This window comes from Rhinopithecus roxellana, chromosome 5, assembly GCF_007565055.1.
Source record: "Rhinopithecus roxellana isolate Shanxi Qingling chromosome 5, ASM756505v1, whole genome shotgun sequence".
Classification (NCBI taxonomy): Eukaryota; Metazoa; Chordata; class Mammalia; order Primates; family Cercopithecidae; genus Rhinopithecus; species Rhinopithecus roxellana.
In genome coordinates, this window is record NC_044553.1 from 129,129,927 (window position 1) to 129,150,751 (window position 20,825).

Sequence of the window (20,825 nt, forward strand, 5' to 3'; positions counted from 1 at the left end):
GAGAGAGGGTGGGGAAGTGGCACACCCTTTTTAAACAACCACATCTCAGGAGAACTCACTCTCTATCCCAAGAACAGCACCAAGCTATGAGGGATTGCGCCTGTGACCCAGTTACCTCCCACCAGACCCCACCCCCAACATTGGGGATTATATTTTTAGCATGAGATCTGTACAGGACAAATATTCAAACGATATCAGTCCTGAAAGTTCATTCATATTGTAGCATGTATCCAAATTTGATTCTTTAAAGTTGAGCAATATTTCATTGTTTGCATATATCACTTTTTGGTTTATTTATTTATTTGTCAGTGGACATTTGGGCTGTTTGTACCTTTTAACTATGTGAATGATGCTGCTATGAACATTGGTATATAAATATCTGTTTGAGTCCCTTCTTTTAATTCTTTTGGTTATGTACTTAGGAGTGGAATTGCTGGGCCATGTGGTAATTGTATGTGTACTTTTTTTAGAGACTGCCGTACTGTTTTCCACAGTGACTACTGCACCATTTTACATTCCCACCACCAGTGAATAAGGGTTCCAATTTCTCTACATCTTTTCTAAAACTTGGTAGTTTCTGCTTTTCTTTTTTTTTTTTTTTTTTTTTTATTATACTTTAAGTTCTAGGGTACATGTGCATAACGTGCAGGTTTGTTACATATGTATACTTATGCCATGTTGGTGTGCTGCACCCATCAACTCGTCAGCACCCATCAATTCATCATTTATATCATGTATAACTCCCCAGTGCAATCCCTCCCTCCTCCCCCCTCCCCATGATAGGCCCCAGTGTGTGATGTTCCCCTTCCCGAGTCCATGTGATCTCATTGTTCAGTTCCCACCTATGAGTGAGAACATGCGGTGTTTGGTTTTCTCTTCTTGTGATAGTTTGCTAAGAATGATGGTTTCCAGCTGCATCCATGTCCCTACAAAGGACGCAAACTCATCCTTTTTTATGGCTGCATAGTATTCCATGGTGTATATGTGCCACATTTTCTTAATCCAGTCTGTCACAGATGGACATTTGGGTTGATTCCAAGTCTTTGCTATTGTGAATAGTGCCGCAATAAACATACGTGTGCATGTGTCTTTGTAGTAGACTAATTTATAATCCTTTGGGTATATACCCAGTAATGGGATGGCTGGGTCATATGGTACATCTAGTTCTAGATCCTTGAGGAATTGCCATACTGTTTTCCATAATGGTTGAACTAGTTTACAATCCCACCAACAGTGTAAAAGTGTTCCTATTTCTCCACATCCTCTCCAACACCTGTTGTTTCCTGACTTCTTAATGATTGCCATTCTAACTGGTGTGAGATGGTATCTCATTGTGGTTTTGATTTGCATTTCTCTGATGGCGAGTGATGATGAGCATTTTTTCATGTGTCTGTTGGCTGTATGAATGTCTTCTTTTGAGAAATGTCTGTTCATATCCTTTGCCCACTTTTTGATGGGGTTGTTTGTTTTTTTCTTGTATATTTGTTTGAGTTCTTTGTAGATTCTGGATATTAGCCCTTTGTCAGATGAGTAGGTTGCAAGATGGATTAGAGACTTAAATGTTAGACCTAATACCATAAAAACCCTAGAAGAAAATCTAGGTAGTACCATTCAGGACATAGGCATGGGCAAGGACTTCATGTCTAAAACACCAAAAGCAACGGCAGCAAAAGCCAAAATTGACAAATGGGATCTAATTAAACTAAAGAGCTTTTGCACAGCAAAAGAAACTACCATCAGAGTGAACAGGCAACCTACAGAATGGGAGAAAATTTTTTTTTTTTTTTTGAGACGAAGCCTCTGTCGCCCAGGCTGGAGTGCAGCAGCATGATCTCGGCTCACTGCAAGCTCCGCCTCCTGGGTTCACGCCATTCTCCTGCCTCAGCCTCCTGAGTAGCTGGGACTACAGGCGCCCGCTGCCATGCCTGGCTAATTTTTTTGTATTTTTGTAATAGAGACGAGGTTTCACCGTGTTAGCCAGGATGGTCTCGATCTCCTGACCTCATGATGCACGTGCCTCGGCCTCCCAAAGTGCTGGGATTACAGGCATGAGCCACTACCTCGTAGTTTCTGTTTTTTTATTTAAAATAATTGCCATTCTAATGGGTGTAAAAAGTCATGGTTTTAATTTACATTTTCTTCATGACTGCCATTTAGAAGTTTTCTTCTTTGTGTGTCTGTTCAAATATTTTCACATTCTTTTCAGAACGTGTGTTCTTTGTCAGATAGATACATGTATTTCTTCTCTATCTTTACTAATTTTCTGTCCACTTACTAATTACCAAGAGAGGAATGTTGAAATCTTCAACTATAATTTTGAGTTTATCTTCCTTCTGTTCTGTTCATTTTTGCTTCATATGCTTTGAAGCAAAATCTTGAAAGCTGTGTCATTAGGTGTGTTCACATTTAGGACTGTTAGGTCTCGTTGATTAATTGATGTCTTTATCATTATGAAATGTCTCTGTTTATCGCCAGTAATGTTCCCTATCTAAAGTCTACTTTGGTATTAGTGTATCCATTCCTTTCTTATGATTAATTTTTGCACATTATATCATTTTGCTGTGTTTTTATTTTCAACTTATTGGTCATTTAATGTCTTTCTTTTAGATAGCGTATAGTTGCATCTTGCTTACAGATTGATTTTTTACGATCTTTGCTTTTTAATTTGATTAAGTCTGTTTACATTTATTGCAGTTGGCCATATAGTTGTGTTTAAGACACTGTTTGTTTTCTATTTGTCTCATCTTTTCTTCCTTTTCTGCCTTCTTTTCGGTTAATGGAGCATTTTTGGAATTTTGTTTTGTCTCCATTATTAGCTTGTCCCTCTGTTTTTTTCCCCCAGTGACACATCTAGGATTAACAATATTCACCTTTAACTTACCTCAGTCTACCTTCAGAAATATTATTCCTCTTAATGTATAATGTAAGAACTTTAGAATAGTATACATCCATTTACTCTCCCTCATTCGTTTTGGTATTGTGACCTTAACATTTTACTTCTGTATGTGTTACGGATTCCACAGTAGCATTTGAAACTATTTCTTTCAAAAGCCAGTTGTCTTACAAAGAAGCTTAAAAACTAAGAATAACATTCCTTTATATTTACCCTCTTATTTACCATTTTTATTTCTTTTCCTTTGTGGAGATTCCTTTTTGTAGATCCAAGTTTCTTGGTGTTATTTTCCTTCTACTTGAAAAAATTTCTTAAACATTTCTAAAGTGTAGGTCTACTGGCTACAAAATCTTTCAGCTTTTATTTGTATGGAAATGTCTTTATTTCACTCTTCAACATTTTATTGTACAAGTTTTCATACCACAGAGACTTTAAAATAATTGTAGAATATAATTTCACAACTAACATTTTGTTATATTTGTTTTTGTCTTCTATCTTGTCCATCTATCCATCCTCTCTTCAAGTGTCTCTTTTTATGCTTTTCAAAGTAAGTTGCAGATGTTAGTATACCACACCCTTAACTTCAGCATGTATATTAACTAAAACTTAGTAGTTTAGTGTTTTTAACTAGAATTTACTATGCTGTTCCAGTTATTTATTGCTGTGTAATACATTGCCCCAAACTTAGTGCCTTAAATATCAGCAACTATTTATTTTGCTCGTGAATCTCTCATTTGATCAGGGATTGGCAAGGAGAGCTTGTCTTTGGCAATACATTGTAACAACTGTTTACATAGCATTTACATTGTATTTGGTATTATAAGTAATCTAGAGATGGTTTCACATATTTGAAGATGCATGTAGGTTATATGCAAATACTATGCCATTTTATATAAGGGATTCGAAGCATTCTTGGATTTTGGGATCCATGGGAGTCCTGGAACCAGTCCTCTGTAGATAGTTGAGGTACGACTGTAGTCTTTGGATTGAAAGAGTCACTAATTTCACTCAGATTCAAAGAGAAGGGCCATAGACTCCACCACCTGATGAAAAAATAACAGTGTTACATTGTTAAGAGCATGTAGAATGGCTTCTGTTGTGACCATCTTTGGAAAATACAGTTGACTACATATACCATTTCATGAGCTGTGACAAATGCATACACCTTTGCCAGAAAGTTTTATCAGGGTACAGAACCTGCACCTCTTTCCAGTTATTCCTTCCCCCCACACCACCCCTAGAACCTAACATTGTTCAGATTGTTTTCATCTTAGTTTAGCTTGCTTAGAACTTTATGTAAGTAGAGTCATACAATAGTTATGTGTTGTAAAAAGTTTCTTTTTGCTCAGCATAATGTTTTTGAGATTCATCCATACTGTTGAATGTCTCAGTGGTTTGTGACTTCATCTATTAAGGGACACCTGGGCTGTTTTCAGTTCCTAGCTATTATAAATAAAGGTACAATGAACAGTTGTGTGAAAAACAGTCTCTGTGTGGACATATATGTTTCTTTTCTCTTGGTTAAATAGTTGATGTGTTTTTCTTTCAGCATTTGTTTTTGATGAGAAGTCTGGTTATACAATCATGTGCCACATAATGACATTTCAGTCAACAAGAGATCATAGTTGACAATAGTCATTTAAGATTATACCACCATATTTTCACTGTACCTTTTCTAGGTTTAGATATATACTTACACTGTGTTACAGTTGCTTACAGTATTCAGTGCAGTAACATGCTGTACAGGTTTATAACCTAGGAGCACCCAGGCTATACCATATTACCTAGTTCTGTAGTAAGCTATACCATCTAATCTAGATTTGTGTAAGTACATTCTGTGATGTTTGCACAATGACAGAATCACTAATGATGCCACCTAATGATACATTTCTCAGAATGTATCTGTGCTGTTAAGTGATGCATAATGCTAATTATCTTTTTTTCTTATACTAAGTCTTCTTTCCCTGGCTGCTAAGATTTTTTCTTGTCACTTTTTGTTTTTGACGATCACCATGCTAAGAGTTGTTGTTGTTTTTTTTTTAATCTGTGTATTTATGGTTTTCCTTAAATTTGGAAGATTGTTGCCATTATTTCTTCTATATATATGTATTTTTTACCACCTCTACTCCTCTTTCATCATTTCCTCCTTTTCTGGGACTCCAGTTACACATATGTTAGACTGGTATTATCCACAGGTCATTGACATCATATTCATTATTTTTCAGTCTTCTTATTTCCCTGTGCTTCAGTTTGCTTTGTCTTCTATTTTACTGTTTTTTCTCCTGCCTTGTTAAAGAATTTCAGATATTTTGCTTTATATTTCAAGAAATTCCATTTGATTCATTTTCATCTTCATGTATTTTTTGAATTCTTGAGCATATTTGTAATAACTGTTTGAAAATCAGGTTACCTATTGATTTCATGATTTTTTTCACTCTGAATTTGTTGGTTTTTTCTCTTGATTATGGGTTGTATTTTCCTAGTTTATTTTTATTTTTACATACTTAATGATTTTTTAAGATTGGATACTGGACATTGTAATATTTTGTTGTTGGGTGACTAGATTTTGTTTTCTTTTAGAGTGTTTTGTTTTGTCGCCAGCTAAACAACTTGCTGGTCAGTTTTATTCCTTCAGGGCTACGTTGGAGTTTGTCTAGAGAAGGCTTTGCTTTAATGGTAGTAGCTCTTACCTAAGGCATGATCCCTCCGAGTCTTTACTAAATGCTCCCAGTGTCACCGTGTTCTCTTCACTCAGGGTAGAGGGAATTTTAGGGGTCTCCCAGTCCTTTCTAAGCACTGGGAATATTTCAGCTCACTGCCCCTCTTTCCCTAGCTTCCACTTACCTTAATCGTGTACAGTTAGTACTCAGCAGTAGACTCTCACATGGCAGATTCCTGAAGCCATTTCTCTGCCTTCTCAGACAAGCACCCCTCTTGTCTGGCACTTGTCATACATTTTACCCACTTCGGCTTCCTCAGCTCTGATCTCTTGATTCTGACCTCACTGAAACTGCTGTCTTCTCCTTGGGTTTCCCCTCCATTGACTGCAGGTTGGAAATTACCTCCAGGCAGACATCCAAGCAGTGGATGGCTCACCTTTGTTTTTGTCCGTTCATGTATTACAGTCCTGTGCTGCCTGTTATCCAAGGTCTGAAAGTTCTTGTTTGAGAAGGAGCAACTGTCAGATACTTTCGGATCTTTCTCTGAAATTAGCTGTCTGTTGTGTTTACCTCTTTGTCTGATGCTGATACCATATCAGGTATTTTTTCTTAGAATCTTTTGAATATACAGAAGAGTGCACTTCCAAATGTTTAGCTTGCTTTGCTTTCGCACACTAGGCACACGTGTTTAGCTAGCGTTCAGATCAAGAAGCAACGTCAGCAGCTCCTGTGTGCTCACTTGTACTCTGTGTCATCCTCCCTTTTCTTCCATGTGTAGCCGCTGTGCTGACTTCTCATAGCATAGATTAGATTTGCCTGTTTTCGTCCTTTAACTAGAATCAAGCACATTTACTTGTGTCTGACTTCTTTTAATGTGTTTGTGAGATTTATCCACACTGTTGGTTGTAGTAATTGTTTATGATAGTCGCTGTATAGTATTCCATTTTAAGAATATGCCACAGTTTAATCTGCTATTGATGGACATTTAATCATTTTTGGTTTGGGACTGTTAAGAATATTGCTGCTGCTCTAAACATTTCAGTGATTGTCTTCTCGTGAATATGTGTACTTAATTCTGTTTGATGTATACTTAAGAGGGAAATTTTTAAGTCATAGGGTATGCATATATTTAGTGTATACTCCGTTTTTTGAAGGTGTTGTGCTGATTTTAATTATACCATTTAAGTTAATATGTTTTAATATGTGGTAGAGAAAGGGACATTATTAGAAACAATTGTTTTGGTTATTCTTACATATTTAGTCCTTGAAATAAAATGTTTCTTAAATTGGCATTTACTTATATTTGTGTTGCTTTGGGAAGAAATGATATCTTTGTTCATCTATGAGTCACATTTGGAACTAGCTCAAAGGCCATGGGTCCTGATTCCTTTTTTTTTTTTTTTTTTCTTGTAGAGGGGAGGTATGGTGTCAAGAAAACATAGTCACCATTATTATGAAAATTAAAATATGGAAGAGATGATCCCTACATCAATCAGCTTACAACTAGAGGCACTGACAAATGTATACAGATAGCTGTAATGTAAGGTATAACATAATAAATATAAGGAGACATTAATTATTTTATGGTATTAAGAATGTATAATAAGACACGAAGGAGATGGTGATTATGTATAAGAGTTTAGACAACCCTGTGAGATACAGTGTTTAGAATGAGGCCAGTTTTTAACATGGCACGATAGGTGGGTGGGGGATAGAGGTTAGTAATGGATAGAGAACCATTTCTGAGTGAAGTCTCCTCAGAAGCAAAAGCATTGAAGTCAGAAACACGGATATCCAGTGTATTATAGCCAGTGGTCAAATGATGGGGCTAGATCTGGTACCTGGTGATGATGTCATGTAGTGGGCAGTAGTGCTGGGATGGCTGGGGTCAGGCAGGGGCCTCAAATAAAATGTGAAGGAGTTAGAAATTTATTCGGTTGGCATGAGAAAGTGTTAAAGCTTTTGAATATAGAACGATATGTCTAACTTTGAGTTTTTAGGAAAATAATTCTAGTGGCAAAATTGAGGATAAAGGCAAAAGGGAAACCAGATGTGAAATAATGGGGCACTGTAGTAGGACAGTATTGGTAAGTTTGGGGAAAAAAGGAGTAAGAGATATTTTTAAGGAAATTTATAGGGTTTGAGTGTAAATTAGAAGGCAGGTACAAGGGAATGAACGTGGTCTTTAGAATCAGACAAATTAGAGTTTAAATCTTAACCTGCATTTAAAGGACTGAAAGCAAGTCCCCTAAGAGAAAAAATTTCTCTTTTGTAAGATGCTTATTCTATGAACATTTACAAGCACTGGAAGTATAAAAGCAAATGATACACATATTCTCTTGAAGTCTGGTCTAGTCTGGAAGAAGAGGCTGCACTGGCAGGTTTTGACCAAATTGTGTAGAGTCTCATCTGATACGATTGGGAGCTTTGGCTTTATTCTGGAAACAACTAAAAGCCATCAAAAAAGACCGGGGAATAGTGTGGGAATGTAGAAATGTGGGGGAGTTTCTAAGGATGAATTGGTAGCAATTAGTAAACAATTTGATATACTGGGAAAGAGAGAGACTCTTTAGAATATGACTGAGAATCTTCCAATTTGAGCAGCTGGTCTGATAGTGCTACCATCATTACCTCACAGGATTTTTCTTACTGTGTCTTGTAAATCTTGCTTGTCCCTCATAAAGAATGGTTTTCCTTTTCTTCAGACTAAGGACTTTTTATTACAATACACAACTTGCCCCCTGTATTTCTCCATCACAACCCTTAACTGTGCATTGCAATTGCATAATTCATTGTGGTTTTTATTTGTGCCCATTTCTTTCACCACATGAGGACAAGAAATTATGTCTCATTTTTCTACCACTGCATCTTCATCCACCTAGTAGGCACTCAAAATCTAGTAGACAATTTTCGAATTAATGATTATGAAGAATTTGAAGGCTGAACAAGTATCAATCTACACAGTGGTCAGGGCAAATAAAAATGAGGGGAAGAACGTAATGAATGGCACCAAATTTTTCAATTCATAGCTGGGACAGTGAGATTAGGCAGAGTGAGTTCTTTGGGAAAATAATTTGAGTTTGATTTTAGATACATTGAATGTAGATGCTAATTAGACATCCATATGAATGTGTACCGTTGGTAATATGTAGTTGCAGGCATACCATGCCAGAGATAAGGGCTTCAAGATACAGAGTTAGGGGTTCGTAAGCATAGAGGTGCTATGGGAATGGATGACATTGCGCAGAAAATTGGTTTAGGTTAAGAAAAATGGCTGTTGACCGAAACTTGGAGAGAGGCCATGTATGAGAGGTAGGAAGATGAACTAGCAGAAGACCTTGTTGCCTTTAGAGAGATGGAAGAAAATGAATGGATACTACATTAGGGAAGCCAGAGGAGATGAGGAGTCATTAGCAGTCTTAAAAGCTAGAAAAATTAAGTAGGATTAAGGGGCCAAAGCACTGGGAGAATATACAGAAATGATGGAAACTTTTGTAAGAAAAATTTCAGTAGGTAGGAAAATAGCAGCTGAGCTAATGGTTTTCACGTCTTTTTGGCAGTGAAAGGAAAGAGGATAAAGAAATGGTGCTCCGAGGAGCTAATGGAGTTGAGGGAATTATGTTGCAAGTATTATTTGAAAGCAGTGTTTAAAACTTTTTAAGTCTTAACTGCAGAATGGACTGAAATGAGGAGAGCCTAAAGCAGGAAGACTTAGGAAAGTTGTTGGAGTAGCCCTTTAGTTGTGAAATGTGTAAACGGATGAAACTTAGACAGTTTTAATAAGTAACATTTTCCATAAATATAAGACACCATAAACATGGTGCAAAGGAGAACAGAAGTGTTGGGTGTTATGATAAAAAGTGATAGAGAAAAAAACAGATTGTGAAATTAAGTTTTGAAACAGCTTTAGAAGGAGGTGAAGGAGAAATAGAAATGAATAAAATGAAAATTTTAGGGAGATAGATGTAGATCAACATAGGTATGTCTTATTAGACTATACTTATTTATAAGATTATTAGACTGAGCCCTCTGTTGAAGAGATAAAGTAAGAGAACTATGTCTGGTATTAGGATTCTTATGGTTAAATTGGCAAGTGAGTGTGCCTAATATTTGTAGTGCTTACAGTTTTTGTTATTCTGTATTTTTATAGATTTGGTGTGTTTCCGCTATGATTATGTGTTCCTAACTCGTAATTTGGAAGGGAGGGCTTCTTCAAATGAGATGTGTGTCATGTGAAGTATATGTTAAAATGCAAATTCATTTCTGTGTTCTTGGGTGGGTGTGAAAAAAATTAAAAAAAAATAATAATTCATGAACCCCTCCTTCATGCACTGAATGAGAATCTTTGCGGGTAGAGCCCAAGTAGTTGCATTTTTAGATTTCCCCAGGTAATTTTGTTATAGGCTGAAGTTTGAAACTCAGTCTCTAAAACCTGAAAATTTGGTTAATTTTACTTCAAAATGTTGATATGCGGTGTATTCATTTTCTACCATCAACTTCTAGGACACTGGATAGGTTTCTTAATCTTTGAGATTTGGTTTCTTTATATGTCATGCAGTACATTAAAGGACTTTATTTCTGTTCCATTGAGGAACGTTCTGATTGTATACAAACAAGTTAAGCATTTACAGTGATACTTTAGGGGCTTGCTATAAGCGTCAGGATTTTTTTTTTTTTTAAGAGTTAAGTTTTGATATATATTAAGTGGTTGATTTAATAAATTATAATTATCGTGGTATATTGAAGTCCTGTTTTGTGCCAGGTAGGCATTATACTATAATTTTTTAATGCATCTTTTCTACTACTATAACCTGACATTGGAGACTCAAGGGTCAGAGGGTCGACCCAAGGCTGCTACTCTAGAAAGTGGTAGATAGATGCCCAGATTTGTACCTAACATAGCCGATGCTTAGCATATAGAATTTAATTAAAAACAAAATTGCTATAGGTATTTGAAGGGATTAGGGGGATATAGTCAAATAGTTTTCGTATGTATTTAGCCCTTTTGGAGGGAGGATAGAGTAAAGAAATAGAAGGCAGTAAGCTTTGTGGATGAATATGGGAAATATGGCTTTGCCTACTGAAAGCACTCAGGCCACAGGGCCTGCCTACCTATGCTTTCCTCATCCTGGCAGCCTCTATAGAGTAATTTGTTTCTTGATATGTATTTGGATGTTCGTAATTATTATAGAAAATAAATTTGCTTTCATGATGAAATTTAGTACCTTTTTTTTTTTTTTTGAAAGTTTATCCAGTTGTTTATATAAAAAGAATTGAGTGAGGTGTTTTATATTTTAGGTTAAAAATCTGTAAGAGCCTGATTTTAGAATTCACCAGCTCCTCAGAAGTTTGGCGAAATATGGTATGTTTTTGTTTTATTTTTTGGAATTCGTATTGCATGTGTATCTTAATGTCATAATAATGACAGATATGTTCAGCAAATTTGGGCCCCTGCCATTTTTAAAGCATTGTGTCAGGTGCTCACTAACTACACTTCCAAGACTGTATGAGGGACCCAGGTAGGGTGCTGAAAACATTTACAATTGCTATGAAGGTAAAATAATACACATAAAAAGATTGAGAGGGCAGGTTTGGATTTTAGGCTATGAGTATTAATAGCTTGTCTGTTTGTTGTTGTTGTTGCTGCTGCTGCTGTTTTTTAGACAGAGTCTTGCTCTGTTGCCCAGGCTGGAGTGCAGTGGCACCTTCTCGGCTCACTGCAACTTCCATCTCCTGGGCTCAAGTGATTCTCATGCCTCGGCCTGCCGGGTAGTTGGGATTACAGGTGCATGCCACCACACCTGACTAATTTTTGTATTTTTAATAGGAATGGGGTTTCACCGTGTTGGCCAGGCTGGTCTCGAACTCCTGGCCTCAAGTGATTCACCCGCCTCGGCATCCCAAAGTGCTGGGATTACAGGTGTTAGCCATCATACCCGACCATTTGTGAGCACATTATATGTCAGGCACTGTTCTGAGATACTTAGGTGTTAGCTTGTGCATCCATGACAGCTCTCTGGAATAGGTACTATTATCCTAATTCTACGTCTAAGGAAACTGAGACTCGGAGAGATTAAGTAACTTGCCCAAGATTTCTCAGCTAGTGAATGACCAAACAGAGACGTAAATCCAGCCTGGGCTTGGAGCCTTTTGAGCACTGTATCTCATAAAAGAGGGGACTGGAAGAGAGGACTTGACTCAGTAGTTTTCATAATACATATAGCTCTTTCATTACATTGAGATCAATTAGTCAATTAAAAGGTATTTTAACTTTATTATTTTTATGTTTACAAGATGGAAAGTTAGACTTGTTTGAATCTTCTAATTCCACATACCATTAGTCTCTTGAGAACACAAGGGAAAGCTGTATCATGACCACATTGTTTATTTTAGGGAAGGTGGTGTTTCCCATATGACCTCAGCAATGTCTAGGTTCTTATTAGAAAATGTATGGTTAGGATAGGAATATCTGGGAGATTGCGTTATTTCTTACACATACTATAAATCCCATTTATTGGAATCCCCTGCAATTATTTTGTTATATTCAGGCCAATCCTCACCTAATCTGGATTTTGAAGCCCTGCGTTCATAACTGCATAGGTATGGGCTCAGACATTCATGTTTTAACCCTTGGTATTCGCAGATACCTTGCTGTTTTATATTGAGTTCTGAATCCACATGGTAACCACCTTCTGCGCTTGACTGTTGTTGCTTTGAGGATGTTAACTATGAAATGTTTCTTCCTCCTAATTTCCTCACCTTTCTGTAGTTGACACCTCAGATTTGGCCTGGATAGGGGAATCGTGAGGGGAAAGAACTAGTTGTACAAAATGATCATTTGATACTGGAATATTTCAGATGTATGATATCTTTGCCAGAACTACAGTGTGAGTAAAGAGGCCTGCTAAATTTGAACTGTGACAATCAGAAAAGTTCAGCTAAGGCCATGTAAGGGGTTAAAAAGATACTTGGTTGAGGGAGGAGGATATGCTTTCATCTTTTGCCATACTTTTTCATGAAATTAAATCTTAGTAGATTTATGGCCAAGAAAGAGTAGAACATATTTTCATGCAGTACTTAAGGGGTTTTGACTGATGTTAAATGACTCTACTTAAGTATAGAGTTAGTAGGACTAGACTTTGTGTTTATGTGTGTGTGTGTGTTTATGTGTATGTATGTGACTATTCCATTAAGCATTTGCCTACTTGGTGACTGATTTCTCTATCAGCTTAAGAATCTTTTGAGTAAATTAGTCCCCACTTAAACTTGCCATATTTGAAAGATCTCAATCTATGTTATAATCTTTACTCATTACATATACTTAAATCTTGAAACCCAGTATAGCAAAACTAAGCCAAAACAAACAAACGAAAAAATCCATCCCTTGATAGGAAGTCAGTATATCTGGGTTTTAATCATTCCTTCAACACTAGTTCCAAAATCTTGGGCAAGTCAGTTAATCACTCGGAGGCTGCTTTATTTTTTTGTTTGTTTGTTTAAAAAAATTCTTACTATATTATCTGTCTCGATTAGGTAAAGCAAAAGTTATAAGACTCAAAGTATTATTGACCAAAATGCTTCATAAAGTGTAACATTACATAAAAGTACAAGATATTATTACATTTTCTCAAATGAAGAGATCATTTAAGGAAAACAAAATGCTGGAAAATAGTCCTTAAAAACTTTTCTATAATAATTACTCTTCTGATGAATTTTGCATTGACACCTGATTTGAAGCTTTGAAAATTATTTTTTGAGCAATGAATTGGGTTCATATATTACAGTGTTCTAACCAAAGGTTTGTTTAATTTATTAGAGTTATTAAGCCTACGCTCAGATCAAGGTAGCAGCTAGACTGGTGTGACAACCTGTTTTTAATCAGTGACTCAAAGCTGTGATCACCCTGATGTCACCGAATGGCCACAGCTTGTAAAAGGTAATTTTGAATTATTTTACAGCCTTTAAAAGGCTGTCATTGTAAAGTGACATACATACTGTAGAAATGAAGACAATGTATAGTTGGCAGGAATATTGCTAAGAATAGTGGGCCTGAGAGTTGACCTGCTTCATTTAATCTCCTTAAAATATTTTAGTGTCTTTTTTCTTACTAAAAATATCAGTAGCCACTATCAAAGACCTATCTGTATGGATAAACAGGAAAGTATTTCTCAAAAAACTTCAGAGTTTTAAACATTTTACTATAAACCTCATAGAAAACATGAAAAATTTCTTAATATGTATTTTAAAGTATGCCTTTTATGTGGTGAACGTTTTAACTAAACATTTCTCTAGAAGTTTTTATGACATTAATAAAACTAGTATACTTTTCTCTCCTAGAGAGTTACAGTGGAGGTAAAAGGAGTGGCTTGCAGGATGGAGAAGCTGCACCAGTGTTATTGGAAGTGAGCCACCATTTGAATTTGCTAGCTCATGCTGCAGTATTCAGATTAGTGGGCGTTTTGTGATCATATTTTCTGCGATTCAAATCAAGACCTAAAATTGAGACTCTTCTAAGATTTACTTTTTATTATCTAATGTTACTTGGTTATTGTTTCACTTTTAAAATTTCTTTTCTGACTTGTTATTCTGACACACTTTAGGATAACCTAAGTCAATAGTTTAATACAAAAATTTCCCTTTGGTTATATGTTTTGAATTAGATTATATGTTCTGCATTTACAAGCACATACAGGATTCTTACTTCCAGCAACTTGGCAGTAAAAGAATAAGTAGACTCTTTAGGAGCCAAAGTCAAGCTTGGGAACTATTACTAGGTGGTATGTATTTCATAGTTTATGTTTGTTTGTTTCCAAGACAAGGTCTCACTCCGTTGCCCATGCTGGAGTGCAGTGGCATGATCACAGCTCACTGCAGCTTTGACTTCCTGGGCTCAAGTGACCCTCCCACCTCAGCCTCCCAAGTAGCTGGGACTAAAGGCGCCCACCACCACACCTGGCTAAGAGACGAGGTTTCATCGTGTTGCCCAGGCTGATCTTGAACTCCTGAGCTCAAGTGATCCTTATGCCTTGACCTCCCAAAGTGCTGAGATTACAGACATGAACCTCCACACCTAGCATATTTCATAGTTTTGAGAGTTTGAATTCTAACCTTGGGATTTTTTTGGTAACTTATTTAGACTATTCTAGAAATATACTGTTATTAGGATGAGTAGAAATTTATTCAGACAAATTATTAATATTCACTGCAAGAAAAATGTCTGCTAGTTCTGTATATATTCATTTTTCTCTTGATTATAAAACAATTTGCAATTTGAATAGAACAACTTTGCTATGTTTAATAGACCCAGGACAGATTTATTTTAAGGTAATAATCTTTCAGTCCTTGTCCTTCTTCTGTACTGGATTGGTTTACTTAGTTTGTCTTATCAATGGTTTTTAATAGCCTACTTTAATATATGTAAAAAGTAGTAATTAATATATTATAGTTTGGTGACATTTTGATGCCAAAGTTCACATGTTCTCTTGCTTAGGAAACAGAAATTGGGAAGACAGATATAGTTATCATTTGATAATGTATTTAAATTCTATCCCATTTCAGGATCTCAAAACTTTGTAACAGTTACATATTGTACTTCTAAGGCTTAGATTTGTTTTCCTTCTTGTGTCTTACCTTTTTGCAGTAATATTTTTATTTTCCTATCATCATGTCCTCATTTTTCCCCCCTCTTCTTCTCTTTCCCTGTTAATTTTGAAAGTTTTGCTGCCTACGTGTTTGAAAGCTTCTAATCTGCCTCTCTTCCCTCAGTGCCAGCAGGTTTATTTTTTGTTTTGCAAGCCAGCTCTGCCTCCTTACAGTATGACATCTGATGCTGGAGGGTCGCACTTTCAAAAATGAGTCAGCTGGTACATGGGGTTATCATCAATTTTTAGCTCTTCTGTCTGGGAGATACAAGTTTGGAAGTAATCTTGGGGTACTTACCCACAAGGCTGGTGGAGACCAGGTGTGTCACATAGGTGATTTGCTTGCTCCCTGGGGGAGAGGGTGGAGTGAAATTTTTGCATTTGTGTCACTGCCAAGTCACTGCCACCTCCAGCATGCCCCAGTTTTTAGTTCTTACGTAATTTTGTGCAAAATTGAAAATTTAAATACATTGCAAAGAAGATCTAAAATAAATATTTGAGCTGCTGGAGACTTTTTTTTTTTTCTTTTCCGTTCTTGTCCTTGGAATCTGAATGAATTGCAGTGAGGGTAATTTTGAGAGTCTGATAAAGAAGTGAAGGTTTTTTTTTTGTTTTGTTTTGTTTTTAAGCTAAGAAATTTATCAAACAGGTGTGTGTGTGTGTGTGTGTGACCCTGATTTTAAGGTTCTTGTTAGAGTTGCTTAAAGTTGGAAGCCTAAAGTCAGTGAGAAGTTCACAAATCAGAACTTTGTAATGCCAATTAGAAAATTTAGCTTTTGACCTCAAAAAACATTTTATCTAGTTTGGGAATTTCTGAGTGTTAGAAATCCGTATTATATTGACTTGCCTTACATCATTCATTGTTGCTGATGCTGTTTGTAAAAGTGAATAGGGTAACAGGAACTTATTTTTAACCTCATGTTAGAGATAGGGAAATACTGATTCATGTCTCGTGAAATGAAAATGAAAGGCTTTTTAGTGACTTAGAATTTTAAATATTTCTACATAAGAGAGCAGTGGTATATTTAGAAATAACAAAGTAACTGGCAACTATTTAAAACGGAAGTTAATTCACAGCTATCCAGTGCAAAACTTTACCTCAGGTGATACACTTTTGACAGGTAATACATACAGTAAGTGTATTTTTAGGGAAACAATTCCATTTTTGAACCAAGATAATCATCATTTGGATGTTATATCTGATTTAAGTGTCTTTAAACTTACCAAGGTATTGGATTTTAGTTTGAATTGTCTAGAGTAGTGGTAGCAGTTGGCACATTTGTTCTTAAGGGCCAGAAAATAAATATTTTAGGCTTTGTGGGCCATGTGGTTTCTGCCACGAGTCCTCAGCTCTGTCCTTTTAGCGTGAAAGCAGCCATAGATGATACCTAAATGAATGAGTATGGCTGCATCCCAATAAAACTTCATTTACAAAACTACATGGCTGGCCTAGGCTTTAGTCGGTCTGCCTAGGGAGTAGTTTACTGAACCACTAATCTAAAGGTTAATACTGCAAGTGAATACCAGTGAGTACCTTTGTTAATGTGGATAACCAAGACTTGGCTATAGGAAGTTTTATAGTTGTGTGTTTTATTACACGTATTTGACTTTGTGAATTATGGCTTATAATGGCTTGTCTGTTGGTATCTATGTATAGCGTTTACAGTTTCCTTTAAAAAAGATGCATTGAGTTTTTTGATAGTCCAACCGTTAAAATAAATGTGTTGTATGGCCACCTGATCTGACCACTTTCTTTCATGTTTACGTCTTTATTTTTAAAACTGTTTTATTTAGTGCTGAAATCTTGTTTACGAATTTGTCTTCCTAAGTAATATGTCTACCTTTTTTTGGAGTATGGAATATTTTGCTAACTGTTTCTCAATTGCGTTTTACAGATCAGGAGAACCTCAGTCTGACGACATTGAAGCTAGCCGAATGTAAGTGTAACTTGGTTGAGACTGTGATATCTTACTTTGAGTTGCCCTAGACTGCTTTAAATTACGTCACATTATTTGTAAATAATTTCTGGTTAAGCGAAAGGAATCCTTTAGCAGTAAATTGGGACATAGGAACATTCCTACTTTTCTTCCTACCAGATAACCCTAAACCTTGGTAACAGTTTACTAGATTTCTACTACTAGATAGATAATTGCACACGCCTGAACTCTTAGTCTTTCTGCTTCCCTGGTAGCAGTTGTAAGGAAATAGGGAAATTGAGGAAAGAGTTAAGTTTAACAATCTCAACGCCTACCATGTTTAAGGCGTCAGTACTATGTTACAGATACAGAGATGCACAATAATTAGTTTTCACCCTACAGAAATTTATATTATACTCAGAGTGAAAGATGCGGAAGCAAATAATTTCAGTCAATGAGGTGGAATGGTATCCAGAATACAATAGTAACATAAAGGAGTACTGGAGTGAGTACCCAGGTATGCAGCAGGAATCCAGTATAGATGGCAGGGAGGTAAGAGTGGCCAGGGCTTAGTTCAGTCTTGAAATGTGACTGGGAATCAGGCAGGTAGAAGCATGACCGGCTTATTCTAGGCAGAAGTATGAGCCAAAGTTAAGAAGCAGCATAGGGAGTAGGGGACAATAGGCAGTTGAGGACTTACAGATCATAAGCTAGCTGAGAGGTAGAAAAATGAAGAAGATAAGATGTGATAGAAAGGTATTTGGGAGTCAGCAAAGAAATTGCTCAGTAGGTAGATAGTAGTAAGTTTGTCAAACGTGTATTTTTAATAACCTTGCCGCAGAGAAAGGACTGAAGAGAAACGTGTGGTGGTAAGGTAGTTCAGTCAGTGAGAACCTTAACAATGACAGTGGTATAATAGGAATTCAAGATAAATTTTTCTGGATTTAAAAAACATTGAGAACATGAAGTAAGACTTTAGTGAATTTATTGTAAAGACTAAAGATGTTTCAGATAATAGAGGTAGTAATTATCAAAGCAAAGTTTTTCAAAGTAGTAAGGATTAGAATGAAAAATACAGGTGTATCTCTCATACAGGTAATATAAAAGAAAGAAAAATGCAGATGTAGTGATTGACCTTGAATAAGAGGAAAGATGCCCATCTAATGAAATTAGAAGAAGGAAGTTAAGATGGATGTGTGATATTAATTGTAATTGGGGGTGAGGTTGGAAAAATCAAGATATTCTTACTGAAAATATTGTAACCCTGTTTAAATGCTGGTGTATGTTGTGAACCTGCAAGAAATGACTATAAAATGTATTTCTCAAATTTATGTGACTCAGCCATGTGACTTGTCATTTAAGTTTTAAAAAATTGTTGTAAAATACACATAATGTAAAATTTTCCATTTCACCATTTTTAAGTATTTGGCTCAGTGGTATTAAGTATATTAATATTGTTGCACAGTCACCGTCAGAACTATTTTGCAGAACTGAAACTCTGTACCCGTTAAACAATAATTCCTCATTTCCTTATCTTCACAGCCTCTGACAACCATTATTCTACTTTGTGTCTAATTTTGACTGCTCTAAGTACCATCATATAGTTTTTGTGCAAATCATACAGTTTTTGCCCTTTTATGATTGACTTATTTTACTTCGCAGTGTCCTCAAGTTTCATCTATGGTTAGCATGTTTCAAAATTTGCTTCCTTTTTCAGGCTGAGTAATGTTTCATTGTATGTATACACCACATTTTGCTTATCCGTTTACCTGTTGATGAGCACTCAGCTTGCTTCCATGTTTTAGCTATTACAGATAACGTTGATATGAACAGGAGTGTACAAATATCTTTTTGAGACCCTGCTTTGAATTGTTTTGCATACATACCCAGAAGTGGAGTTGTTGGATCATATGGTAATTTTATTTTTAAAATTTTGAGAAACTGCCATACTCTTTTCCAGAGCAATTGTAGCTTTGCATTTCTACCACTAGTGCACAAGGGGTCCAGTTTCTCGACATCCTTGCCATCACATATTTGTGTGTGTGTACTTTAATAGTAGTCATTCTAGTGGGTGTAAGGTAGTATCTTACTGTAGGTTAGTGACCATGAAACTTTTTATGAAGTATTTTTTAATAATATTTTGTGGAATAAAGGGTTTGTTTAGAGGTTTTGAGAAGACTGAAAACTTAGGAAGCTACTGAGGGGAATGGGTGAAGAAGTGGATCAAAAGTTATTGAGAGTCTTGGCTGGCTACCAGAAATCAGAAACCATATCAGATTGGAAGAATCTCATTCTACTGAGTGGCTAATTAAGATTAAAGACCTTATCACACTTGAAATTTCAAGACTTTTCTCCAATAGTCAGAAGATTTTGCATGGTATTTTAGGGTTGGATATTAGCAGAGCTGATGAAACAGAATCACTAGTGGCATGTGCATAAGATGTTAATATTGGAGTATTTGAATTCATATGCTGTTGATGATGGCCATGATTGGGAAGGTTGGGATGCAAGACTAAAGTGTTGAGTTGTTTTAAGAAAAGCCTGAGGTCTCGATAACAGCAAGATGGCAGACTGGCATTTTGCAGCACCCATCTCATTGTGGAACCATCAATTTGAACGACTGTCCACACACAAAAATATAAGAGCTGAGAAACCAGATGAGAGATTACCTGAATGTGCCACACAAATAAGAAAAGACACATTGAAAAGGGTAAGAAGGACAGTTTTACATTACTTGCATCACACCTCCCTCAGTCCCTGACAGCCCATCATGGAGAGAGATACTGTCCACCTGGAGGAAAGAGGGGAAGTGTACACCAGACTTAGACCCTAACATTGAGCTTGCCCCAGTAAAACTCAGTGCTAGGCAGGCCCCTATGGTCCCAGACTTCAAGTCAATACCCATAAACCAAGACTACAGGCCCACCCCAGCACCAGGCTGGATCCCATAGCCCTAGACTCCAAGCCTGTCTAGTGCTAGGCTGGTCCCTGTAGCCCTGCCCTCTAGATCGGCCCCTGTGGCCTCACATCCCTGCAGAACAAGGGTTCATACCCAGTACTTGGACAGCCCCTTGTGATCCAAATTCTAGGCCAACACCCACCTACCCAGCCTTCACACTGGTCCTTGCAGACCCAGGGTTCAGGCTCACTCTGGTAGACCAGGATGCCAGGCCAGCACCTGTGTACCAAGGCTACAGGACCTGTCCTGCTGACCCAGACTCCAGGCCAGCCCCTGTGGACTCAGGCTGCATGATCTCTGGACAGGCCGACTGGTGAAGGACTTTACCTGATAAAGTCACTCTGCAAAGACTGGAACAAGTCTCAGCTTCTTCAAATGTGCAGGTGCCAACACATGACTATAAGGATCAAGAACAGGGAAATATGACACCAGTCAAAGGAACACAGTAAGGCACCTGAACCAACCATAAATAAATGGAGATAGATGAACTGCCTGACAAAGAATTCAACAGATAAATGCAGATAAACAATTCAACAAAATCAGGAAAACAATCAAAATGAGAAATTTCAAGATTGAAATTATTTTGTAAAAAATGAATTCTGAAGCTGAAAATGCAATAAATTGAATGAAAAATGCAAAAGAGCATTAAAAGTAGAATTGAGCAAACAGACAAAAGAATCTGAACTTAAAAGACAGGTTATTTGGCTAGACTAAGGAAAAAGATGACTCAGGATCAAAAAAATTAAGAGTTGCGTT

At 36.7% G+C, this 20,825-nt stretch overlaps 1 protein-coding gene across 7 annotated transcripts in view; it reads left to right on the plus strand.

The window, feature by feature from the left end:
• The window catches only part of UBE3A (ubiquitin protein ligase E3A), a 103,288-nt gene that overhangs the window by 17,489 nt on the left and 64,974 nt on the right, over window positions 1-20,825 (plus strand). For 2 of the 7 annotated variants that reach the window (XM_010356044.2, XM_030930313.1), the window contains exons 2-4: window positions 10,852-10,915; window positions 13,370-13,489; window positions 17,090-17,131. In XM_010356044.2, the coding sequence (XP_010354346.1) occupies window positions 13,470-13,489; window positions 17,090-17,131 (62 nt within the window). In that variant the 5' untranslated portion in view covers window positions 10,852-10,915; window positions 13,370-13,469. Of the gene's footprint in view, window positions 1-10,851; window positions 10,916-13,369; window positions 13,490-13,890; window positions 15,515-17,089; window positions 17,132-20,825 lie in introns of all 7 variants that reach the window. The other 5 variants (XM_030930312.1, XM_030930314.1, XM_030930311.1 and 2 more) reach the window with 4 other exon arrangements.